The 20,959-nt window shown below is 48.2% G+C and overlaps 1 protein-coding gene across 1 annotated transcript in view; it reads right to left on the minus strand.

The window, feature by feature from the left end:
- The window catches only part of LOC119219558 (electrogenic aspartate/glutamate antiporter SLC25A13, mitochondrial), a 41,365-nt gene that overhangs the window by 17,781 nt on the left and 2,625 nt on the right, over positions 1 to 20,959 (minus strand). The window contains 6 exon segments of the mRNA XM_062558644.1: positions 4,071 to 4,178; positions 6,080 to 6,215; positions 15,760 to 15,817; positions 15,819 to 15,888; positions 18,264 to 18,363; positions 20,192 to 20,247. Of these exon segments, the coding sequence (XP_062414628.1) occupies positions 4,071 to 4,178; positions 6,080 to 6,215; positions 15,760 to 15,817; positions 15,819 to 15,888; positions 18,264 to 18,363; positions 20,192 to 20,247 (528 nt within the window).

Consider the following 20,959-nt stretch of genomic DNA (forward strand, 5'->3'; position numbering starts at 1 on the left):
ACCTTTGGACGTGAAACCAGGCTTTCCATTGCATCTCTACGGCCGCCCCAGATTTCTCAGGCCGAGGAGGAATATTGAGGCTATTATCTCTCGCATCTCCAATCAAGGGGAGTGGGGAGGGCTATTAAAGTATCCCATTGCCCAGAAATAATAATCAGGTGGTGTCTCAGGCCGGGGTTAGGAATCATGAGAGCACTGGTTGGGCCGCTGGGCTAGACGCAAAGGAAGTGGGGGAATGTGAAACTCATACAGTTGTTGTGTGCCACGGATCATAGGGGCTGCGATTGCCCTTTTTTTTTTTTTTAAGAGAAAGAGGATTTTGAATTGGTTTTGGAGTGAAAGAGGATTCTATGGCACTGACGCAGTCGTTTTGATCCTTCGCAGAGGCGTTTGAGGGGGAAGAAAGCGCGGGTCTCTTTGTGGTATGGACCCTGGGGCTTAATGGGCGCTTTTGGGGGGGGGGGGGGTGGGGGCAACACTGGGATGGACCTACCCTCCACAACTCCCTGAATAACTGAGGAAAAGAGTAAATGACTTAAGCCCGATGTCAGTTATTAGATGCTATTCCTCCAGACATCAGCTTGCCCGTGGCACATCCACGTCACCAATAACTGTGTCCATGGAGATTTTATCCTCCACCTTTTGACCTGATTGAATATGGAATCCGAGTTACACACCAAAGAACTGTCAAATTATCAAAATTGGGCCATTAAAAGCTACTGCGTGTGTGTGTCTTGCCCGCGGGGAACCCCTCTGCAGCAAAGACAGATATCTATTCACTTGAAGATACATAACATTTTCCAAAACTGACTTAGATTAAAAATATGGGAAACATGATAATTTATGGTAAAATAAGTACAAAATATGTAGATTGAAGGTTCATCCTTTTTCGGCTCTCAATCTGCAAGCATCGGAGGGGACTTTCTCCTCAGCCACATCGTCTAGCTCGACCTGGGGGGATCCTCGGGGATGTTCGAGGCCGCGGGGGACATGAAGCATCCCTCTGGTGGGCTCCAGGTCTGAGGAACTCCACTCAGGGAGCATCACAACCAGATCACTGGGCGACCCACACGGCCTTCTTTCTATGCAAAGGAAACCCGCTAACTCTGAGCTTCTTTACGAATACCTGAACTCTCAGATACCAGATCAAAGCTCGGGACCACTGGTAGCGGAGCGTAGACTGGCGGGTGACTCAAGAGCTCGAGGGAGTCGGAGGGCAGAACGTCCTGTGAGAAAAAAGGTTTTTGTGTGTGCTGTAGCTTTAAATCCTTTTTTCTTTTTTTTGTGTTAATTTTGTTTATGACGTTCGTAATGTGTCATTTGGCATTTGCTGTTATTTATTCATTGTAATGTCTCTTCTGTTTGTTGAACACTGTGAAATCTATTTCCATTGCTGTATGAGTAAATCTGGGGGTAAATGAGTTTCCCCCATGGGGATTAATAACGTGCCTGATACACGTCTACATCAGTCATTGAATTCCTGTGTTTTCCAACACAACCTGTCACAACTCAGAAAGAGACGCTTATCCTACTCAAAATCAACGTTGCTCTAAATACAGGGTCAATTAGAAACCTGGATAACACTCCTTAGTTAAATGTTGCATGCTGTTATGTTCCCTCCGCTCCTGTCTCTGAAGAAACTGGATTAAGAAAGATGATCATTAAATTGATACGGTTGACCCAGATTTGCCAGGACCTGTTGCTAGAAGCCGTTTGGAGTGTTTTGGTTTTTAATGGTGATTTTTGGTTGGAACATACAAGTGATACCCGCCGAAGCATGTGGAGTTCATCAGGAGAACGCTGCACAGAAAATGTGGCCATGCAGAGTCATGGACTTCCAGAGCGGTCCTGAGGCAGCTTTAGTACGTAACTCAAGACCCGATCTATTGTTGGGGGGATAAAGAACAGGTTGACTGTAGGGTGGCTTACAGTGGAGGAGTCACCATTGTTTGACCTGCTTTAGTCAAAGAGCAGCAGGCTGGGGTTGTGACAAAGTCGTCCTACACTGGAGCCATTCACCCCGCCAAAGCTCGGCTTACCCCTGAGGCATGCTCTCCTTCTCGCACACACACACACACACACCAGACTGACCCTCCATACACATTTTATATTTACCTGCCTCTCCGTAAAGTGGTCTTACCGACACAGTACTAAATGATATTCAGATTTCCACATTACTACCTTCTGCAGAAGTCAGCAGAACAAACATCTCCCACATTCCTCGACACACCTAATATTGTCAAACTGAATGTAGGATGAAGACAAAGAAACAAGATGTAAAAAAAAAACATTTTGGACCTCAGTGGGGAATTTTGTAGACTGATTCTTGACAACTTAAGAGCACTTAAAAAGGTTGATAGTGGTTCATTTAGAACTCTCCACACCATCCTTTGTTATAATATTAGTTGTGAATCATAGAGCACTTTTACAAAGAATTACAAATGTTGTTTAAAAACGAGAAGAAAGACATAAACACGTAAACACGTAAAAACAAAAGAATAAAGAATAAATAGGAAAAAGAGAAGTCTACAGCAAGATACTTGCTTTATGAAAAGTCAGAGCGATCACCCAAGTTGCGGAAGTTCATCCCGAGGGAAAGATTAATGTGCCACTAGATTTCTATCCAAGCGTTTGTTTAGACGTTTGGCTTAAACCACATAATGCAGAAGAACTTCTGGTGGCGCTGGACACAAATCAAGCCACCACCAAAGTTTACAGTAAAATGTACAGTACCCGTTTACAAAGATGCATCACAATGTGGCGTATAGCCTGCACAAATATGTGTTCTACAAGCCTAGTGTGCGCGCATGTAAACAAACAAGTCTAGTGTACACATACGCACACAAACAAAGTGCAGTGTGTACGTAGGCCCACAAGCGCTCCGCACACAGTGTGTGCACGTGCTGTTGTGTAGGCGTTCGGCACTGTAATGGCGTCCCCGAGGCAAACAGTGGCCCCCGTTGCACATACGGAATCAATCAGGATTATTACGCTTGTGTGCATGGTTGGCTGCGTTAATGCATCTCAATGCTTGTGTGTATGTGAGAAATGTTTGAAATAGGGTGGTACAAAACGCACGCGCACGCTCACTTGATACATGCGTTGGTGCGCGCACACTGCGCGCTTGTCGGGCCATGGAGCGCTACGCCGAGCCCTCGCAGTCCCCCCCCCCCAGGGAGGCCTTAATAACTCAGGGAGTGGAGGGGTGGATGGCTGGTGGCTACGGAGGTCTGGCTGGCTACGGGCCACCGCGGGCTGAGCCAAGCCCAGCCTCGGTGCACCCACGGTGGGAACAGCCCGGGAGCACATGGCCTCCTGAATTCGGGTCGGCTACGGTCCACACCCCTGATAAGGCTTCAGATAGCATCACCAGGCTACACGAGTGGCCCCCCCCCGGGGGCCCACGCGGAGAGGGGTCAGGGCGGGATGGCCACAGCAGGGGGGGGGAGTCAGAGAGAAAGGCACGGAGAGAGGTAGAGAGACTGGAAATGCTGACTGGGCTCGGCGCCAAAGTGCTGAGGAAAGGAATGAGAGACAACAAAAGGGGGCGAGCAAGTGAGAGCGATAACAATTTAACAAAAAAGAACTAACCATGAAAAAACGGAGAGGAAAAGGAGAATTTTTTTTTTAAAAAGGCTCTGGGATCGATGGATGACAACCCCCAAAATCACCTTGCACCTTCATGACTTCACTCTCCGGCAATTTAAATGATGGAGTAGAGTATCGAGCGTGCGCACTGATCTACGGGGTGAGACAGCACGGCTCATTTAGAAATCCCAAGACCAGAAAAGAGTTGCCCTGAGATAAGTGCCAGGATGCTAAATGGACAAAAGTGGCCACGCAGTACGTGTGCTCGGTCTGATCCAGCATGCCCATTTAAATGCCAAAAAAACAAACAAAAACAAGTTTCCACCCGCACACACACACACAGACGTAAATACATTATCTGCAAAAAACACATTGGGCCTGAAGTGTGGGGACGGTGACCGTTTGTGCGTGAGAGAACAAACAGTTCATGCTGACATTTGTTTTGTGAGTCTTTGCATAATGTCGGTCTTTCTGGTGCGTACCTTTGGTGACTCGCACATCTCTGCTGCAGGTCTCCCTCATCAGCTCCACGTTGTTGAGGAGTGAGTTGAAGCCGTTGAAGTAGGAAAAGCTGACCTGGTGGGACAGCGCTGGCCCCCTGCGACCTGCGCCGGGATGGAGACGCACACTGTCGAAAGACAGAATGAACACATCTAGATATTAAGATTCCCGAGAAGGACAGAGGAGACGTTCAGAGGAAATGTTAAAGAAGATGGGCGGTTAACCATCAACGTTCCTCTCCACCATCCCTCCACAGGGAGAAGTAAACCTGTCCCAACCGCTGCTTTTTCCATCGCACAACGAACACTCTCAGGGAGTTTAATTAACTTTTTTTTTTTTTTTTATGAGGTGGAGGGAAGTGATAAAAGAACAGAAAATAAAAAGGTAACGTATTAAAAATAGATGCTGGGGCTCTTGAGGACATTCCAGACTGCACACAAACTCTTTTATGTGAACCAGCTTCCCATCTTTATCGAATCAGGCTCTGGAACGTCGAGGAACGGCGCGTCGGGAGTACCTTTCATGAAATGGGGATTGGCTCAGGCCGCCGGCACCGAAATGAACGAGGGCCGAGGCTTTTTCCCGCAGAGCGGCCTTTCACTAGATGGCACTGTTTGCTTTACAGACGCAGTCGGCGCGGTTTGCCTTCCGCCGGGAGGGAAGCTGTGGAGCTCCGGGGTGAAACTGTCCCTGACAGAGGGACACTTTTGCATTGGTTGGTATCTGTGGAGCCCGTGGGCACGGATCTTCCCGCGATATCCCACACAGAGGCCCCCCCACACAGGGGGGGTAGGTGGGGGGGGGATATTCAGGGGTGGAAAAGACTGTGGAGCTGGTAATTTGCTGTGCTGGTGAGTGAATTAAAGGTTACTGTTTCGCCGTGTTCTGTTATAATACCGCTTTTTAATGTGTCTGCAGTGTTTATAGGTTTTTGGATGTGTGCATGCGTGTGTGTGTGTGTGTGTGTGTGTGTGTGTGTGTGTGCATGCGTGTGTGACAGCGTTTAACTAACAGCACACCAAGATGTCTGGTAGGTGAGGTAAACACAGGCGAAGGAAAATGACACAGTCTACAAGGTGTTTATGAAATCGGCCGAGACATGGACACGGACGCAGGGCGACAAACACTGCTGCACATATAAAAGCAAAGACGAGACACAAGCCGAGACAAACATCTCAAGGGAGTCAGAACAAATAGAGCACAAAAAACGCACAAAAACACGCGGGCAAACGATGATGGACTGCAAAGCTCCAGTCTCCATCTATCTCTGTCTCCATCTTCCTATTCAGCTTGCCTGCCCGGCTTTGACACTGCCAGAGAGGTTAGACGTAATGACATGTTGGGGAGAGAGACAGAGACACAGGGGAGGGAGGGAGGGAGGGAGGGAGGGGGAGAAAGAGTGGCGGTTGAGAGAGAGGGAAAAAAATGAAGGGGGGGGGGGGGGGGGGGGGGGCGAGAGAGAACAGATGAGAGGTGACAGAAAAGGTAACGAGGAAGGGGACGAAATGAGAGATGGACAGCTGGAGGGAGAGAGAGAGCCACGCTGTGGGTGTGAGAGGACGAACGGAGGAGAGAAAAGACACTACGGAGGAAGCGAGATGGAACAGAACAGTGTTGCTTTTAACCCTTTTATGGAGAGTAGGGTTGCCTGACTGCCATTAGCAACTGGATCAGTGGCAACTATCACAAATAAAGTAAATACACGTACGAGTACTTGTATGTAACCTGTTTCTGAAATCCCAACGTGTGCATCGCCTCATGTTTGGTTATTCAAAGTTGTGGTTTGATGCAGACACATGTGATTTATTGTTTCATGTAGGTGCTTCTGAATAAAGAAACCCCAATTTGTTACATGAAAGAAAGTTTCGTAACTGCAGGTGAACCGCAGCAACCGCCCTTCCCCCCCCCCCCCCCCCCCCCCGTTTTCATCTGGCCTCGACTTCGGCTCTCACAGTAAAGCAGAAAGGACGAGGGAACCACAGAGCCAAACAAAAACCCACCGCCACGAGGCATTCCTCCACAGAGGATGTGAGCATGTGCGGCCGGACGGTGACCATCATGTCCCTGAAGTCCAGGGCTCGGTCCCGCTGGATGAAAGCCTGCTGCGCGTCTTCCAGCTGCATCTCCTGTGGAGTGAGGGGGGGTGGGGGGGGGGGGGGAGAAGAGTGGAGGCCTTGGATCATACAGTGAACGTATATTGCTGGACACATCTTTGTAAATTGAAATCCACATAAAGTCGTTCATATAAAGACGTATGCATGAAAACAGGGCGCTAGCTTTGATGCCCCCTCCCCCAAGGCGTCGTCCCCCGCCTCTCGGTCACAGGGCAGCTGGCGTTTGGCCGGCCTTCGCGCTCGCCTTTCTCCCCCAACAGCAGCTCGCCTACTGTGAGGTGGTGTCGCTTGAGCTTTTCACACCCTCCCAAAATCCCCATTAAACCCACTTGAGGGAGAAACATACACACAGGCAGAGACACACACAGATGCACACACACACACACACACACAGACAAGCAAGACGGCTAATCAGCTCACTGCTCACTTTTTCTCTCTTCCCGCGCACACACGTACACACTCAGAGGTCCGCGGGGACAACAGCACGCTGTGGTGAGGACGCGTCCCACGGGGCCTTTGAAATTAGCAGCCATTATCGGTACCTGCAACCACAAGTCTGCAGAGGGGCCGTAAACAAACCGCCGCCTCGTCACTTCCTCTGCCTTACACAAAAGACGGGGACGTCAGAGCAATAACAATCCAGAGAGTAACCCATGAGATCAGCGAGGCTTTGGCCGCTGACTCACTTAGTATCACGGCCTGTGGGTCAAATGTAAATAAAGACAAAAGGTGAGGAGGTCTTGTTCTTATTCTTATTCCTATTAATGAGGTTAGTGACATATGGTGATTAATTACCAACACGGTGAAGGACAGATTAAAGCGTACTTCCTTTAAAGTTCATATCAGTGTGTAAACTACAGTTAAACAAGAACACAAGAGTTTTAACCGCTATTCTGAATCCTTTTTTGCAATTTCACACAAATATGTAAAGCTGAAACAATTATTTCAGAACTTTATCCCCTTTTTACAGCTTTTCAAAAGGGAAGATTTTCTGCTTGTCTTTTGTTACTGCGATAGAACACTGAATAATAAGCAAGTCAACTTGCATGTCCATTGTAATAGTCATTATTCACTTTTTTCTGGTATTTTATAAAACAATTATTATTTAAGATATTAAACAATTCATTAACATGAATCTGTTGATTAAATGACAATGAAGACGATCATAAGTTGCATCTCTAAGTGTAAGATTATAATTTGTTTTCAATTTTTACTTCAATATTAAGACAATTAGTTTCATACAAAAAAAATCTGCACAAATACACAATGAAAGTACTTCAAACTTATGCAGAGATGCAAAGATATGCAGATTCATCAAGAAAACATTCTTCATGAGATTTCACCAAGTGAAGTTTAAAAACGTTACATTTTCAATCTGCCAAGAAGAATGGACATTCTTTTATAAGCCACACGTCGGACAAAAAGTGCTGGAGAAGACTGCTCGAGTCTTGGTATAACTGCAACACAACACCCTACGGGGCTTTGACTCATTGTTGTGTTGAATTTGAGTGATATTCCACTGACAGCGTAACGGATCGAACTCTGCATTCGCAGCACACAAGAGAGAGCGACTGGGGAAGAGTGACATTAGCACAAAGCTGAGTGCAGACCGGAGGGGAGCGAGAACAGACATCGCAACAAAAGAGCCAGATTTGCGAAAAACAGCAAAAGTAGCAGCCGCGCGTGTCAGTATCACCTTTGAGCGCAGCAGGGTGCTCCTGCAGAGTGAACACGCCAGTGGAAGGCAAACCAGAGAGAGGGATTGACGCATGCAAACACTCCCCGGGGTTAAAACAAAGTGAGACATGTCGCTGTGGGCGACTCAGCTCCTCCGGCCCGGTTGTCAGCAGGTCAAAAGAGGTCGAGCATTTTTTTTTTTTTGGAGTCCATCTGGAAATGACAAAAAAACATCATTTGATGCCGTTCGACCATTCGAAAGTATGAGAAGCCACACGCCAACCACACGCAGCAACAAAACAACTGCGGTCCAGGGGACGGAGCACTTCGTCCCCGACTTGCTGCGACTGCATGTGTGTTTTCGTGTGACATGTTTTTTATTTGAGGGAGAGGAATGAGGGGGGGGCGGCAAAGGGGACATGGAGCTCGGGGGGGCTATAGAGCGAGGCCTTTGCAGTCGGTCGCTTTAGTTGTCCTTGGATTAAAAACAACAACACATGACAACCCACCTCCGTTTGCTTTCAGTGGCTGCGATTCTTCCGCCTCTCGTCAGAACTTAAACAATAGGAGGAATGAGCGGGGCGGGGGGGGTTTGCTCGCCCAGCTTCTTATCGGCACGGGGGCCACGGCCGACACAAGCGCCGCAGTCGGCCCTCTTTAGTGATGTTAAGGGCTGTCTGCTGATTTCTGGAGTCAAACATAATTGGGGCTTGTAAAATCGAAACAATGCCAAAAAAACAAATAAAACCCATCGCTGTGAGTGCTCGGGAAAGAAGTGCATCCCGCCTTTGTGTTTCAGGACCTTTGCTTGCCAGGATCCGTAATATGGGCTACTAGTGTGTGCCACTTCTCTGGCCATCAGTAATATCATTGCCAGACTACGCCGCGCCGACAGTGCGAGCCGAGCCTTGGCCGGCGTCCACGCGTGAGACGTGAAAAATGCATGTAATTGGTGAGAATCTCTGGCTTCCATCAAGACAGTAATTGGCCAGAGAGAGCCCTTGTGAGAAATATGCGGCGCAAACGTTTTCCCTGATAATCCCATCTTGTGAGCATCTGGCAGCGGCGTGGCTGCAATGGCGGAGAAACACAATAAACACACGCATGTACGGCAGGAAGGGGAGGAAATAAAGGATGGGAACATTCTTGGGGGGGCGGAGGGAAGCTGGGTGGTAGAGAATCATAAAAAAACACAGTAAAATATTTAGAATATTGTGTCTGTGTGTCTGTGTGTGTGTGTGTGCAAGAATCTGTTGTTTAAATAACTTGTATAGCTGCAGAAACTCTTTTCCTTACAAAAGCTTTGTCTGTTAGCAGTGCTGCTGGGTAGCAGAGTGTGTATGAAGCAGTTTGTAGTTCAGGGAATGTTGTCGTACCCTGTCATCAATCACTGGAGTTTGTGGTAACACTGTAAAATCTAAAATGTACCTCCAACTAAGCACTGTAATTGATTTAAGTAATACACCCTCACAGTGCTATCAGCGTGTCTTATTAATGTGACACTCTTTAAATAGAACCCGAGGAACTATTAGTCCTCTCAAAACAAATTATTTTTCATATCATAAAACATTTTTTCATGAATATAATTGGACCAGTTATGCGAGTAATACAAGATGAAAAGCAGGACAATATTTCCTGAGCTTAAAACGAATACTAATTCAATCCGGAGAGACTTGTTGAAGTTTGAACAGTGCTTTATTATAACATGCATTAATTTTGTTATTGCAATGTGTTTGGGGCTTGGACTCCATCCTGCCGTAGGAAAGACCAGGGGCCGGGATGCTGAGCCGAGCTATATCCCCCCCTTCGGGAGTCCAGACACTGGTGATGGTGGTAGAGAATAAGTTGCTCCAATTTCCTGATGTGCCAGGTACTGCTGTAGATTGGAGGTGTCAGGGGTGGTGGCGGGTCGCCTTTGGTGCGCGCTGAAATGACAACTGACAGCAGAGAGAGAGAACAGTCTTTTAACGTTTGCCAGCCCTGATGCAATTGGTTTACGGTAACATCACCCACATCTGGTTGGCTGGTACTACCTGACCCCGCCCCTAATCCGCTGGCCGTGTGCCCCCCATGGAGAGAGGAAGCCTACCGAGAATGGCAACGCCTGTCCAGTCTTCCTGACTGAATTTTCGCCTAAGCTTCATTTCAATCCGGAGAGACTTGTTGAAGTTTGAACAGTGCTTTATTATAACATGCATTAATTTTGTTATTGCAATGTGTTTGGGGCTTGGACTCCATCCTGCCGTAGGAAAGACCAGGGGCCGGGATGCTGAGCCGAGCTATATCCCCCAAAAACAGGTTTATTCTATGATGAATAAAATAATACTTACGGCCACTGAGGAGTCCTAGCCAGACTTTAAGTGGAGCTGGTGGGACAAGGGGTTAGCTTGGTAGGGGAACATATCATGGGTCACGGGGAGTCAAGAGCCGATAGCGGCCACAGTTAACAAGGAAAGGACAGGAAGATCTCGTTGAAACACAGACAAGGACACGGGGGCAAGGGAAGCCGCAGGACGTAGCGAGGGCCTAGCTGGGCCACAGTAAGGCATGGTGGGATTTCAACAGATCCCGAAGTAAAAGAGAGGGTCTGCTAGACCAAAGGACGGTATAGGTTGGGGGCGAGATAGACCCACGCCAAGGGCAGGGTGTGGTCGTATAAGCCCGCAGACAAGATAGATGTGGTCACGGTCGACCGGACAGTCAGGGTCAAGGGAGACCGCAGAATAGACATAGTTGCGGAGGACCCCTCACAGAACAACTAGACCGGGTTCGCTCAGACCGGGAAACAGATGGTCACATGGTGTACCTGACTGATCCTGTGCGCCCGCTGAACAGCCCTGCGTCGCTTGACGGGTCCAGCTTGGACCGGGCCCTGCTCAGACAGGCAACTAGCCCTGATCTATAGTGACCTGGTCGCGGGACCGCTAAACGGAAAGGTAGTCAGCTTGAATGGTCCCGTGAGACCGCGAAACAGAGTGTTGTCAGCTTGACGGGTCCTTTCGGACATCTTTTGGGGAAATTTATGTGGTCCCGTTAGACCAGGAAACAGACACGTTAAGCCAGGTAACGTTAAACCTAGGAAACACAGCCACGTTAAGTCAGGTCACGTTCACCTAGGAAATTAGATTTTCTTAGGGAGACTGGGAGGAACTACGCCGGTCCCCTGCATAGGGGACGCTGACCTGGCCTTCCAACATGCCAAAAGGGAATGCACCACCACCACCAGTTATATGCATGCTTACCCGCTCATTTACGGCTTATAGATCTTGCTTTGCATGTACTGCGCTACGACCAGGGCGGAGGAACGTCACAACCTCTGACGACCCCCCCTGGCCTGTTGGCTGAGAGCTTGTCACTGGGATGCTAGCAGCTCTAGCAGTTATTACCTTCTGGAATTCACAGACCCTCTTAGGCTTCCAGAATCCAACTCGCCATCCTTGATGTTGGAGAATGTGTGGGTTGCCGCGGCGCAACGTACCCTTAGGCAGGATGACGAGGAGATACCTTTGTTTATAGTCAAGTAGCTGCCCCTAAATGAATGCCCTGCGTACTGTTGGTGCCAACTTCTTAAGCGGATAAATATTTCAGCCAACCAAGAATAATTTTAGCCCTTAGTTGAGATTGCTGGCCGCGCTTGATTGTCACGCTAAATGGAATCATCTGAAGAAAGGAGGCCCTGGTCTAGCCAGCCGTGGCTTTGACCAAAACCCCCCCCAAAACACAGCTGGCCTGCATGCCTCCATGTTACTGATTCAGAACCGCTGTTGTGGCCGTTACACTAACACATTGAAACCACTGACACTCAGGCTCCGTCAGTACCGCTCCTGTTCCCATATCGGTTGCGGCTGTTTGCATAAATAAGACTCCATGTCCTGCTAGCAGCATGGAAATACGCTTCCCCGCGGCATAATGCGTATGGCGAATTAGCCTCTTCGCGCAAACTCTTGTCATCATGCGACGAGTGTAGCTTATATGGTTCCGGTGCCTGGTTCTGCAACGCGGCTGCGTCTTATGGGCAGTTGAGTCGATACTCATTCCCATCCATGGTTTTGAAAGGGGCCTGCCCGTGCTGCAAAGCCATACACCGCCAGCATAGGTGGCACACCGGCCCTTGTAGAAGGCGACCCAGGACACAAAGTCTTTGCGTGTGGAAGTTGTTGATATGTTCAGTTATTAGTTTCCGCAGCTATGTTTGTCCCGTAGTTTCCTCCAGGACTTTAACGCCCCTCAACCGGCAATTTCAGAGATCTCCCTCCATGAGTTTGGAGCCCATCTGTGCATCCTTATTATCAGCCCATGAATGGTTGAATGGGTAACCGCAGCTCTGTATTACTTCCGAAAAGCGCTTCAAGTCGATTTGTTTCTCCTGAACAACTTTTATACGCCGGTATTATGCTAACAGGATGGATGGAAAGGACATAGTTTTCCGACCAATCACAGCATTGTGGTTTGCGCGAGGCTTGGGTAGCTTGCTAGCCCAGCACATTTGGTTGACAGCTGCCAGAAGGGGTAACCAAGCACGGAACGGACGTGCACCGGGTCCTGTATGCATGCCCCTGTGTTCCTCTGAAAACGCATGACCATGAACTGGGCTTTATAGGACCTCATGCCGCTGCTATGACTGTTGCGAGCCCGATGCCGGTGGTTAACATGTCGCTGACGGGCAATCTGAGCTGGGTGACCCAAAGCGCCGCACGGATAGATTGCAGTTGAATGTTGCTTGCGGATTTGTTTCTGTATGCAGGAGTCGCGCAAGCTTCTTTTTATTTTATTTATTCATCCTTATATTTCTTTAGCTTGAAAGCCATGCACCTGCATAGGCACATAATTATGACACTTCCCCCTTATTGCTAGTGGTCCTGTATTTATTTATGCAATACATTAGCTATAGCTTAGACTATTTGACTAGAACATCATGTCCAGTTGTAGCAGTTATTCTGATCGATTACTTGTAGTCAATACGGTGGACCCGGCCTGAGTACCTTAGAAGCTTCACGGTACTGGTTGCCGAGCTGTTACTCCCGTAGTTCACGCTGTGAGCGCTACCCAGCTCTGTAAGAATCTAGCTCATGTCCCCTCTCAAGGTAAACATTACATTACACCGCGCAAACAACGGTAGACGCCAGCGCTGCGTGCTCCGCCGTGGAGCGCTTACTTCAAACACCACGGAGCGTCACCTCGCGACGCTGCGCTAGCATCACATGAGGACAGCCGGACAGTGCTAACCGGGGAATAGCTTCGCATCGCGGAGCGTGTCCATACGTTAACAGCTTAGTATCTGCGTGCTTACCCGGTGGACGATCAGGGAATGCGGGTGCCTGTGAATGCCGAAGCTGCTTCATTCTGCGTGGACGCGGAGGGTCGACTTGCCGAGTGTTAGCCCATCAAGGGGCGGCTTGCTGGACGGAACGCTGCGCGTTTCCCAGGCGTTGGAGATGAAGGTGATTTCCGTCCTCGATGTTCCGCAGTAGCTGAGAGCCGGTCCGGGGTGTAGCGCTCTCCCGCAGTAGGAGCTAGCGCAACTCGTGGCAGTGGCAACTCGTTGAGGCACTTCCTGTTGCCGGTTGCGGTGCCTGTGGCTCTGTGGCAACTACCACGGCGAGTCGTGGCAACTGCCTCGTGTGTTTACTCGGTCAAGAGACCGGGTCCTCGGTCGGGGGAGCTAAAAGGACCAGTGCCTCAAGTTAAAGGAGCGTTACCACGATCTATGGGAGCGATGCCTCGGCTGGTATCGGTACCGGGAGCGCGTGCTTTACGCTAAGTCCTTAACAGCTCGACAGTTTATGCCCTGGCTCTTAATAACGCACTTGTAGTTTGGCTACTTGATTTGTTTGTACTCTATTGCTTCTTGTTCTGTACCCTCTGCTGAATGCGCTTCTTGTCCCTTGGATTAATTCGTATGCTCAATGACATAAAAACATAATGGGTTGTTTCAATTCGGTGCGGTTGGCAGGGAGGGATCGACTCGCTCTCTGCCAGCTGTGAGCCTTACCCACTCACACCTGGGCAGAGGGATGCTTGGTGCTGGGACCGCGCAGCGCCCTTACGTTTAGCATAACTGCTTCCTGCTGCGCCTCGTAAAAGTGCTACTACGCCGGTACCTCGGCGGGTGGCTCGCCGGCTCAGATTTTGCTTTAGCTTTTCGATCGATCGCAATCAATCGACGTCCCATCGGCGTTTCGGCGTTTACCGCCACATTGTTGTGTCGGACCCCCTTCTTCTTTCTCCCTCGTTCTCTCTGCCGCTGAATAATAGCTCGTTTGATGGTCGACCGGTCACATGCACAGTTGCGCAAGGACGTGCGGCTGAGAACTAACTCGATTTAAACATCAACCGGGTCACATGCACAGTTGCGCAAGGACGTACGGCTAAGAACTAACTCGATTTAAACGTCAACCGGTCACATGCACAGTTGCGCAAGGACGTGCGGCTGGGGGATAATAGTTTCTCTTCCGGAATCGTCTTACCGAGAATGCCCCGCCGTCAGAGCCAATCTATCGCATCTGGTTTTGCGTTGCAATGACACCTGCTCACGTCTGGTGCGCTCTGACTCGCCTTTGGTGCGCGCTGAAATGACAACTGACAGCAGAGAGAGAGAACAGTCTTTTAACGTTTGCCAGCCCTGATGCAATTGGTTTACGGTAACATCACCCACATCTGGTTGGCTGGTACTACCTGACCCCGCCCCTAATCCGCTGGCCGTGTGCCCCCCATGGAGAGAGGAAGCCTACCGAGAATGGCAACGCCTGTCCAGTCTTCCTGACTGAATTTTCGCCTAAGCTTCATTTTGAATATCCTTGCAACAAATTGAAATCCGCTCTCTTCCGCCATTTTAATTGAGGCATGAATCAAAAGCCACGAGGAATGATCAAACGGGCATTTCATGTCGAGAAATGAGCGTGACTGGCTGCTGGCTCGCTGCTGTGAGAAGCTGGAAACCACTGAGTGACTGACTGGGAGCGGACCGGGCACGCCATCAATGCAGAGTGTGTGCGCATGCACTCAAAGACGGGCCAAAATAAAAGCACGACGTAAACAAGCATTCCACTGCTCACACACACACACCCCCACGCGTGGTGAAGCAGATACGTAAGAGAAACGTGCATGCACCGAGACCACAGAAATGTGCAGGCGCACATGCTGCATGTTCACCCACACAGCGGCGCACGCACAAATAACAATGTCTCAATATCCAATGCGCTCCTGCCCACTGTGTGTAAGCCATCTGGTCCAAGTTAAGTGCAATATAAAAAGCTCATTCAGATGCATCGTGAGTGTGGATGCAAACCTGGCACAGCTCAGGCCCTCGCTCAACCCCCCCCCCCCCCACCAGCGACTCTGCCTGCTTAGGCCTGATTTAAGTCTAGACATCATATTGGAAAATGGCTCACACACACCACAAATACACCGGCAATAGAACTGCGTCTCTACCTGCCTCCGAGATGCTGGAGGGCGATAATGCTACGTCAGCTAGTGGAAAACCAAGGCCAAGAAATGTCCCAAAGATATAACCTCAGTGTTTCATTAATGACTAATCCGGTCAATATGGAGGGCTGTGTTTGACAGGGATAGTGAAAACTTGTGTGTGTGTGTGTGTGTGTGTGTGTTGTCTGATCAAGCTCAGATAAGTAAAATACGATTGGAGGCCAGCATTGCAGGAACAGCCTGTAAACAACACATAACTCGGGTTAATACAGATTTATTGTTGAGGGTCACTGGATGATGAACTCAGACAGAGTCAGTCAGTCGAACAAGGCTGACCAAAAAAAAAAAAAAAAATGGACCACAGCTTGAAGAACGCAGAAAGACAACAAGGAAAAGCAAAGAAAGTGACTTCATGTCAGCGAGTGGGGAGAAGGTCCCGTCCCACGAATCCTACCAGGAGAAACTGGGTGAACTGTGTGTAGCTGAGCTGCCTGTCCCTCCCCCTCCGGTACGAACTCACAGTCCCAGTTGAAGGGGATGTGCTGGTGGATGGTGGTCTGGCTGTAGACGTGCTTCACGTCCTCTGCAGATGAGACAAAAAAAAAAAAAATACAATAATAATAACTAAACGGAATTAAAAGTTTCATTTGACGTACTGTGTTGCGTAGTAAAAGTTTTGCGTTTGTCCGTGTGATTGTTAAACATTGTTTTTTCTTATGAATTCATTTGTACATATACGTTTTAGTAAAAGTTGAAGTTAATTCAACCATATTACTATAATACTCAACTTAAAAAAGAAAGCACAGTTGACACATTAAAGGCAAATGACCATTCATTATTCTCTTTTCTCTATGTTGAAGTTTTTATAAGAAACAATTATTAAATAACTCCTCTTTTAGTTTGCTCTATAATAAAGACCTCATTGTAACAAAGTCAGCGGTTTCCATGTTGCGGTTAACATTGGTAATTATTTGATTTTGGAGGAAGAAAAATTCCTGTGACTGTTTCTGACAAAACGTCAACGTCAATCTCCCGAACACAATTCCGCTCTGATTGAGACTTAAGTTCCTAAACTCTGAATCGGTCTTGAATGACACATGGCAGGAGTTGTCTGAGCTGTTCAGGCTCCGCATTCAGAAGGAAAAGCCTTTTCTTCTCGCTCATGTTCCTCTGCCTGAACCCTCTAAGCCTCTGCAGCCAGCGCAGTGGAGAGACACTGAACATGAGTCCTAAATTACAGCCTTACTAAAGAAACAAAAACAAACCAATAGAGCGACCTGTTTCTTATTACCAAACAAGCCGTGCTCGACCAGTGCAGAAAGGAGAGGAGGAGAGAAACCGGCAGACAGGGAAAGGGGGGGGGGGAAAGAGAAAGAGAAAAGGTGATATTTACTTCAGCTCGGCCTCACCTTCTCGAGTGAGACAGCTACTGCATTGTCGTTTTTTTACACTTTAATGAGGCAATAAATATACAGCCTTTAACTCTTTAAAGGAGAGACCGCTCCAGAGGCCGCCTTTTATATCATCAGCTTTATGGACCTGTCAACACTCAGTCCTCTTTGGGTATTTTTTCTTTTTTTTCCGTCTTTCTGGCCGAGGCACAACAAGTCTAATGTGCCATGTTATGATGCTATTTTTTTTTTTTTTTTTGCAAACAAAATCCCTCCAAATGATGCATTTATTTTTGTTGAGTGTTAAGAATTCAGAGCACAGTGTCGCCCGTACTTAACATGAATTACCATTATCAAATAAAAACAGCTTCATAGAAAATGAAATGAAAAGAAATTAGAGTACAGACATTTAATACATGGTAAAACAAACGAGCCTTTAATGCGGCATAAGCCCTGAGCTATTAATGTTTTTAAAGGGTAATAAAGGAAAGTTCTTTATTTTGGGGCCTCGGTGAGACTCTTTAATCTGAGAAAGAAGGGAGAATTCCAACCAGTCCATAATCTCAGTCACACGTTATTCACTCGTGGTTAAAGGGCAGACACTGTAGTCAGTGTTTGTTCGTGCCACGGCGTGTGAGGTATGTTTTTCATGCAATTTTCCACTTGTGCGCGAGGCTCATAACTCACAGGCATCGGTACATTCATTAACCTTTGGGAGACGCGGGAAAACAGCAGACCTTTTAATTGCCACCGAGACAACGTCACTCTAATTGATCCTTTTAGGTATGAACATTTACATATGTGCATGTATAATCACCCGCGGTGATCTTGCACCCTGTCGACGGCAACAAACCCAATGAAATTCACTTACTCTTCTCTCTTTTCGCCCTCCGGGATGTGTGCGGCGCATTTCAAATCAAGCCTAATGTGCTGACGCCTCGCACACCTACAGAAGGCCGCCGTCAGTGTTGTTTAAATCAATTAGGCAAATGGGAAACACGCAAACGAGTGCGACTGCCTTCCCTTTTTCACCTCGGCGCATCAAGGCACCGGAGTGATGGTGCCAATCATGCACACAGAGCGACCCGACCCTCCCCCCCCCCCACCCCCCTCCTCCTCCACCTTCCTCTCCATCCTTTAGTTTGCCACCGGCCCTCTCCACCTCCAAACCTAACCTTGTCTTCGTAACGGACAAGATGAAGTACCGCTTCCCGCGGTTTGGTGTTTGTGGACGCAACTAAAGCGGAGCAGACGAGCGGAGGTCAGACCCACACATCGAATAAACGAGAGGTTGGAATAAAAACTTCAGTTCAGTGGTGCGTTTGAGGTGATTCAATGAAGAAAAAGTAAAAAGCCAACATGGGTATGAAGGAGAAACGAGGCTTCCCGGAGGAGGAGAGGAGAGAACAAATGAGCGTTATGTCTCTCTATGTAACTATGTAAGTGATGTTCAGTTTCTGTGGTTCTTGTGGAGCGCACAACAGCAACTAGACATGGACATGCTAATCGTTCAGTAAGACGTTACACAACCACATTATTAATGCACCTAACCCCGTCACTTGCTTACCAAAGGTGGTCATCCCGCTGCCCGCTTAATCGAAGAGAAGGAAGGCCACCATGAAGAGGGAGTCCGGGTCACACAGCACCGACTCGAACGCGACAAACTCCTGGGAAGCAGATCAACCGGAGCGAAGGGAGCAAGGAAAGGAGATGGTGAGGACTCAGATTCGAGTTGACTTATTTATGATGTGTGTCAAGTGCCCAGTATAAATACTTAATCAGAAACACACGTGAGCCTTTGATGTTCATTAAGTCATTTAAAACATAGCGAGAACTTGATTGAAAAAAAAAATGAAAAAAACGTTGAATAAATTACAAAAAAGGTAATGTAACCGCTTATTATGCAACAAGCTCCGTTGTAATTTGTGCCACACGGTGGCAAACCAGCCGACTAAGACAACCTATCAGTCTGTGCCACACGCAATGCAAGAGGCCTTTTATTCAGGAGTCGTTTATTTCATGTGTAATGTCATAAACTCATCAAGTGTGACAGCGAGAAAATAAAACAGTTCAAAAGGCTCAGTATGTGTTCCCAGTCTGAGCTGGCAGCCGGTCGAGAGAAAGAGAGTTAACTTCAAACAGAAGAAAAATGATTCACTATGGAGTCGTACATTTTAGTGTGCCATTTTAAACAAGTGAAACCAACGTGAAACACTGTGCGATTTTGAGTAAATGTCAGGTTGAGCAGAACAAGGTGGAAATATTTCATAAAGGGGAACCAATTTGTCTCCATCAACACCGAGATACAAGCTACGAAAAAGTGTAAACGCAACCAAAACCCAGTGCCTCTCTTCCCAAGTGTGTGAGTGCAAGCCTGTCTCTCCATAACAAACACAAATGCCCACGTGCATCATTAACAACAAAGAATAAACATAAACAGCGCTCCCATGGGAGCGGCCCCGCTGTGGGGGACTGGACCACGCAGGGCCCTGGTCCACCAGATCATTATGAATGTCACAAATGGCTCGGGGTAATTACAGGAGGGGTCAGTGCTAATGAGCGCATCCTTCTATTAAAACTGTTTTCAAAAGGAGCGATGATTACATTTCTAATTAGTTATGGGACTGGTGAAATTTAGATGTGTTTAAAATCTGTGTGCATCCCCACGGCTACTTTTTTTTGTCCCAATCAGCAGACCTGTACATTAACAAAAGGTGGTGTTTATCAAAATAACGCTGGGATTGCCAGAGAGGATAAAGGTTAAAAAGAAGGTTTACATTACCGGCTTTTTAGCCTCGCAAAGATGTTCAAGAAAAAGACACTTCCACACACACAACTCATATTAACACTTACAGGGTATTATGTATGAATACTTTGACTTAAAACAGTAGATGGGAAACACCGAGAGAATAAAAGTGAGCATGCAGTTCTCCCCAGTTGCTAATTAAATCAGCTGCTGCTTTGAATGGCATGACTAAATGTTTTATTACCCCGAAGAGCGATGCCCTGCTGATGGCAAGTGGGTGGAAGTCGGCACAAAAGGACCACGCATCCTCTGCTAAAACAAAAAAGGTTGATTATCAAACTCTCCGCTGCCGAGGGTTACTTTGTGACGGACACAGTGGACACTAAAGGAGATGAAGCAGGTCCAGGCTGTAGCACGAGGACTCAAGAGAGAGCACCGGCGTTCCCAGACACAACGGAGGGGGGGACAGGAGGGGGGTCAAATCTCTTTTCCTCTTTTTTTTCACATGCAAGCTGGTCTTCCCCTCTGCGTTTCCCCACACGTGGATAATCAGCATATTAGTGTAACTGAGAGGGCCTGCTGATCACGAAAGGGATCGGACCACGGTCCAGACAAGATCCAGGGGTGGGGGGGGGGGGGGGGGGGGGGGCATCTCCATAACACACCAGAGGAAAACATCCCGCGGCCTGTAGAGCCCAGAAGCCAACGAGACACTCGATAACCAAACCAGACCCACGGCCTCTCCCAACCATCAACTGCGGTGGCCCGTGGTCCACGGGGCCACCGCCGAGCGGACCCCCGTCAGCTGCAGCGCCGGGAGGAACTCGGGTTCTGTTCGCTCCCCCCTTTTTTTTTCTTTTTTTTTTTCACTCGGACGGATTTTTTGTCAGAAAATGGCAAAGCAGTCGCTGACATATCCGTGACATGTATCGAGCTAGAGATGTAACACACGGGACATAAACAAAGGCCTAATTCTAGCATGTGCCCGCCGCGGCTGACAGCTGAATGATGTTTTTGTTCGGATGCCAATACAATGCAATTTAAACTGTCTTCGCCACGTCTGTCTGGTACAAAAACCCCACCCTATATTTCATATATATATTTTTTTTTTATCTTATCTTCGCCACCCGGCTTTTATCTCCGTCTCCTCTCAGCAGGCATCTAAATACACTCCTCTGAAGCGAAAAAAGAAAAGAAAAGAAAAAAAAGAGGCCTGGTACAAGTAACATAAATGCACGGTGTTGGTCGGGTCCGGCTGATAGAAAGACAGCTTTCCTTCGCTGATAGCAGTGGGAGACGGGCCTGGAGGGGCTTCAACAAGCCCCGTCCCGGCCATCCTGACAGCCTTCCACCCACCAGGCCGAGCTCGCACACACACACACACACAGACACACACAGATGAATGCCAGCTGCCAGTGTCTGTTCGGCCTCTTGGGAGTGGACACCTACCCAGTGCAAGTCCAGGACACCCACAGCAGCTGGCACTCTGACATTTTCCCACCACCTCAAAACAATGT

This window comes from Pungitius pungitius, chromosome 17, assembly GCF_949316345.1.
Source record: "Pungitius pungitius chromosome 17, fPunPun2.1, whole genome shotgun sequence".
NCBI lineage: Eukaryota > Metazoa > Chordata > Actinopteri > Perciformes > Gasterosteidae > Pungitius > Pungitius pungitius.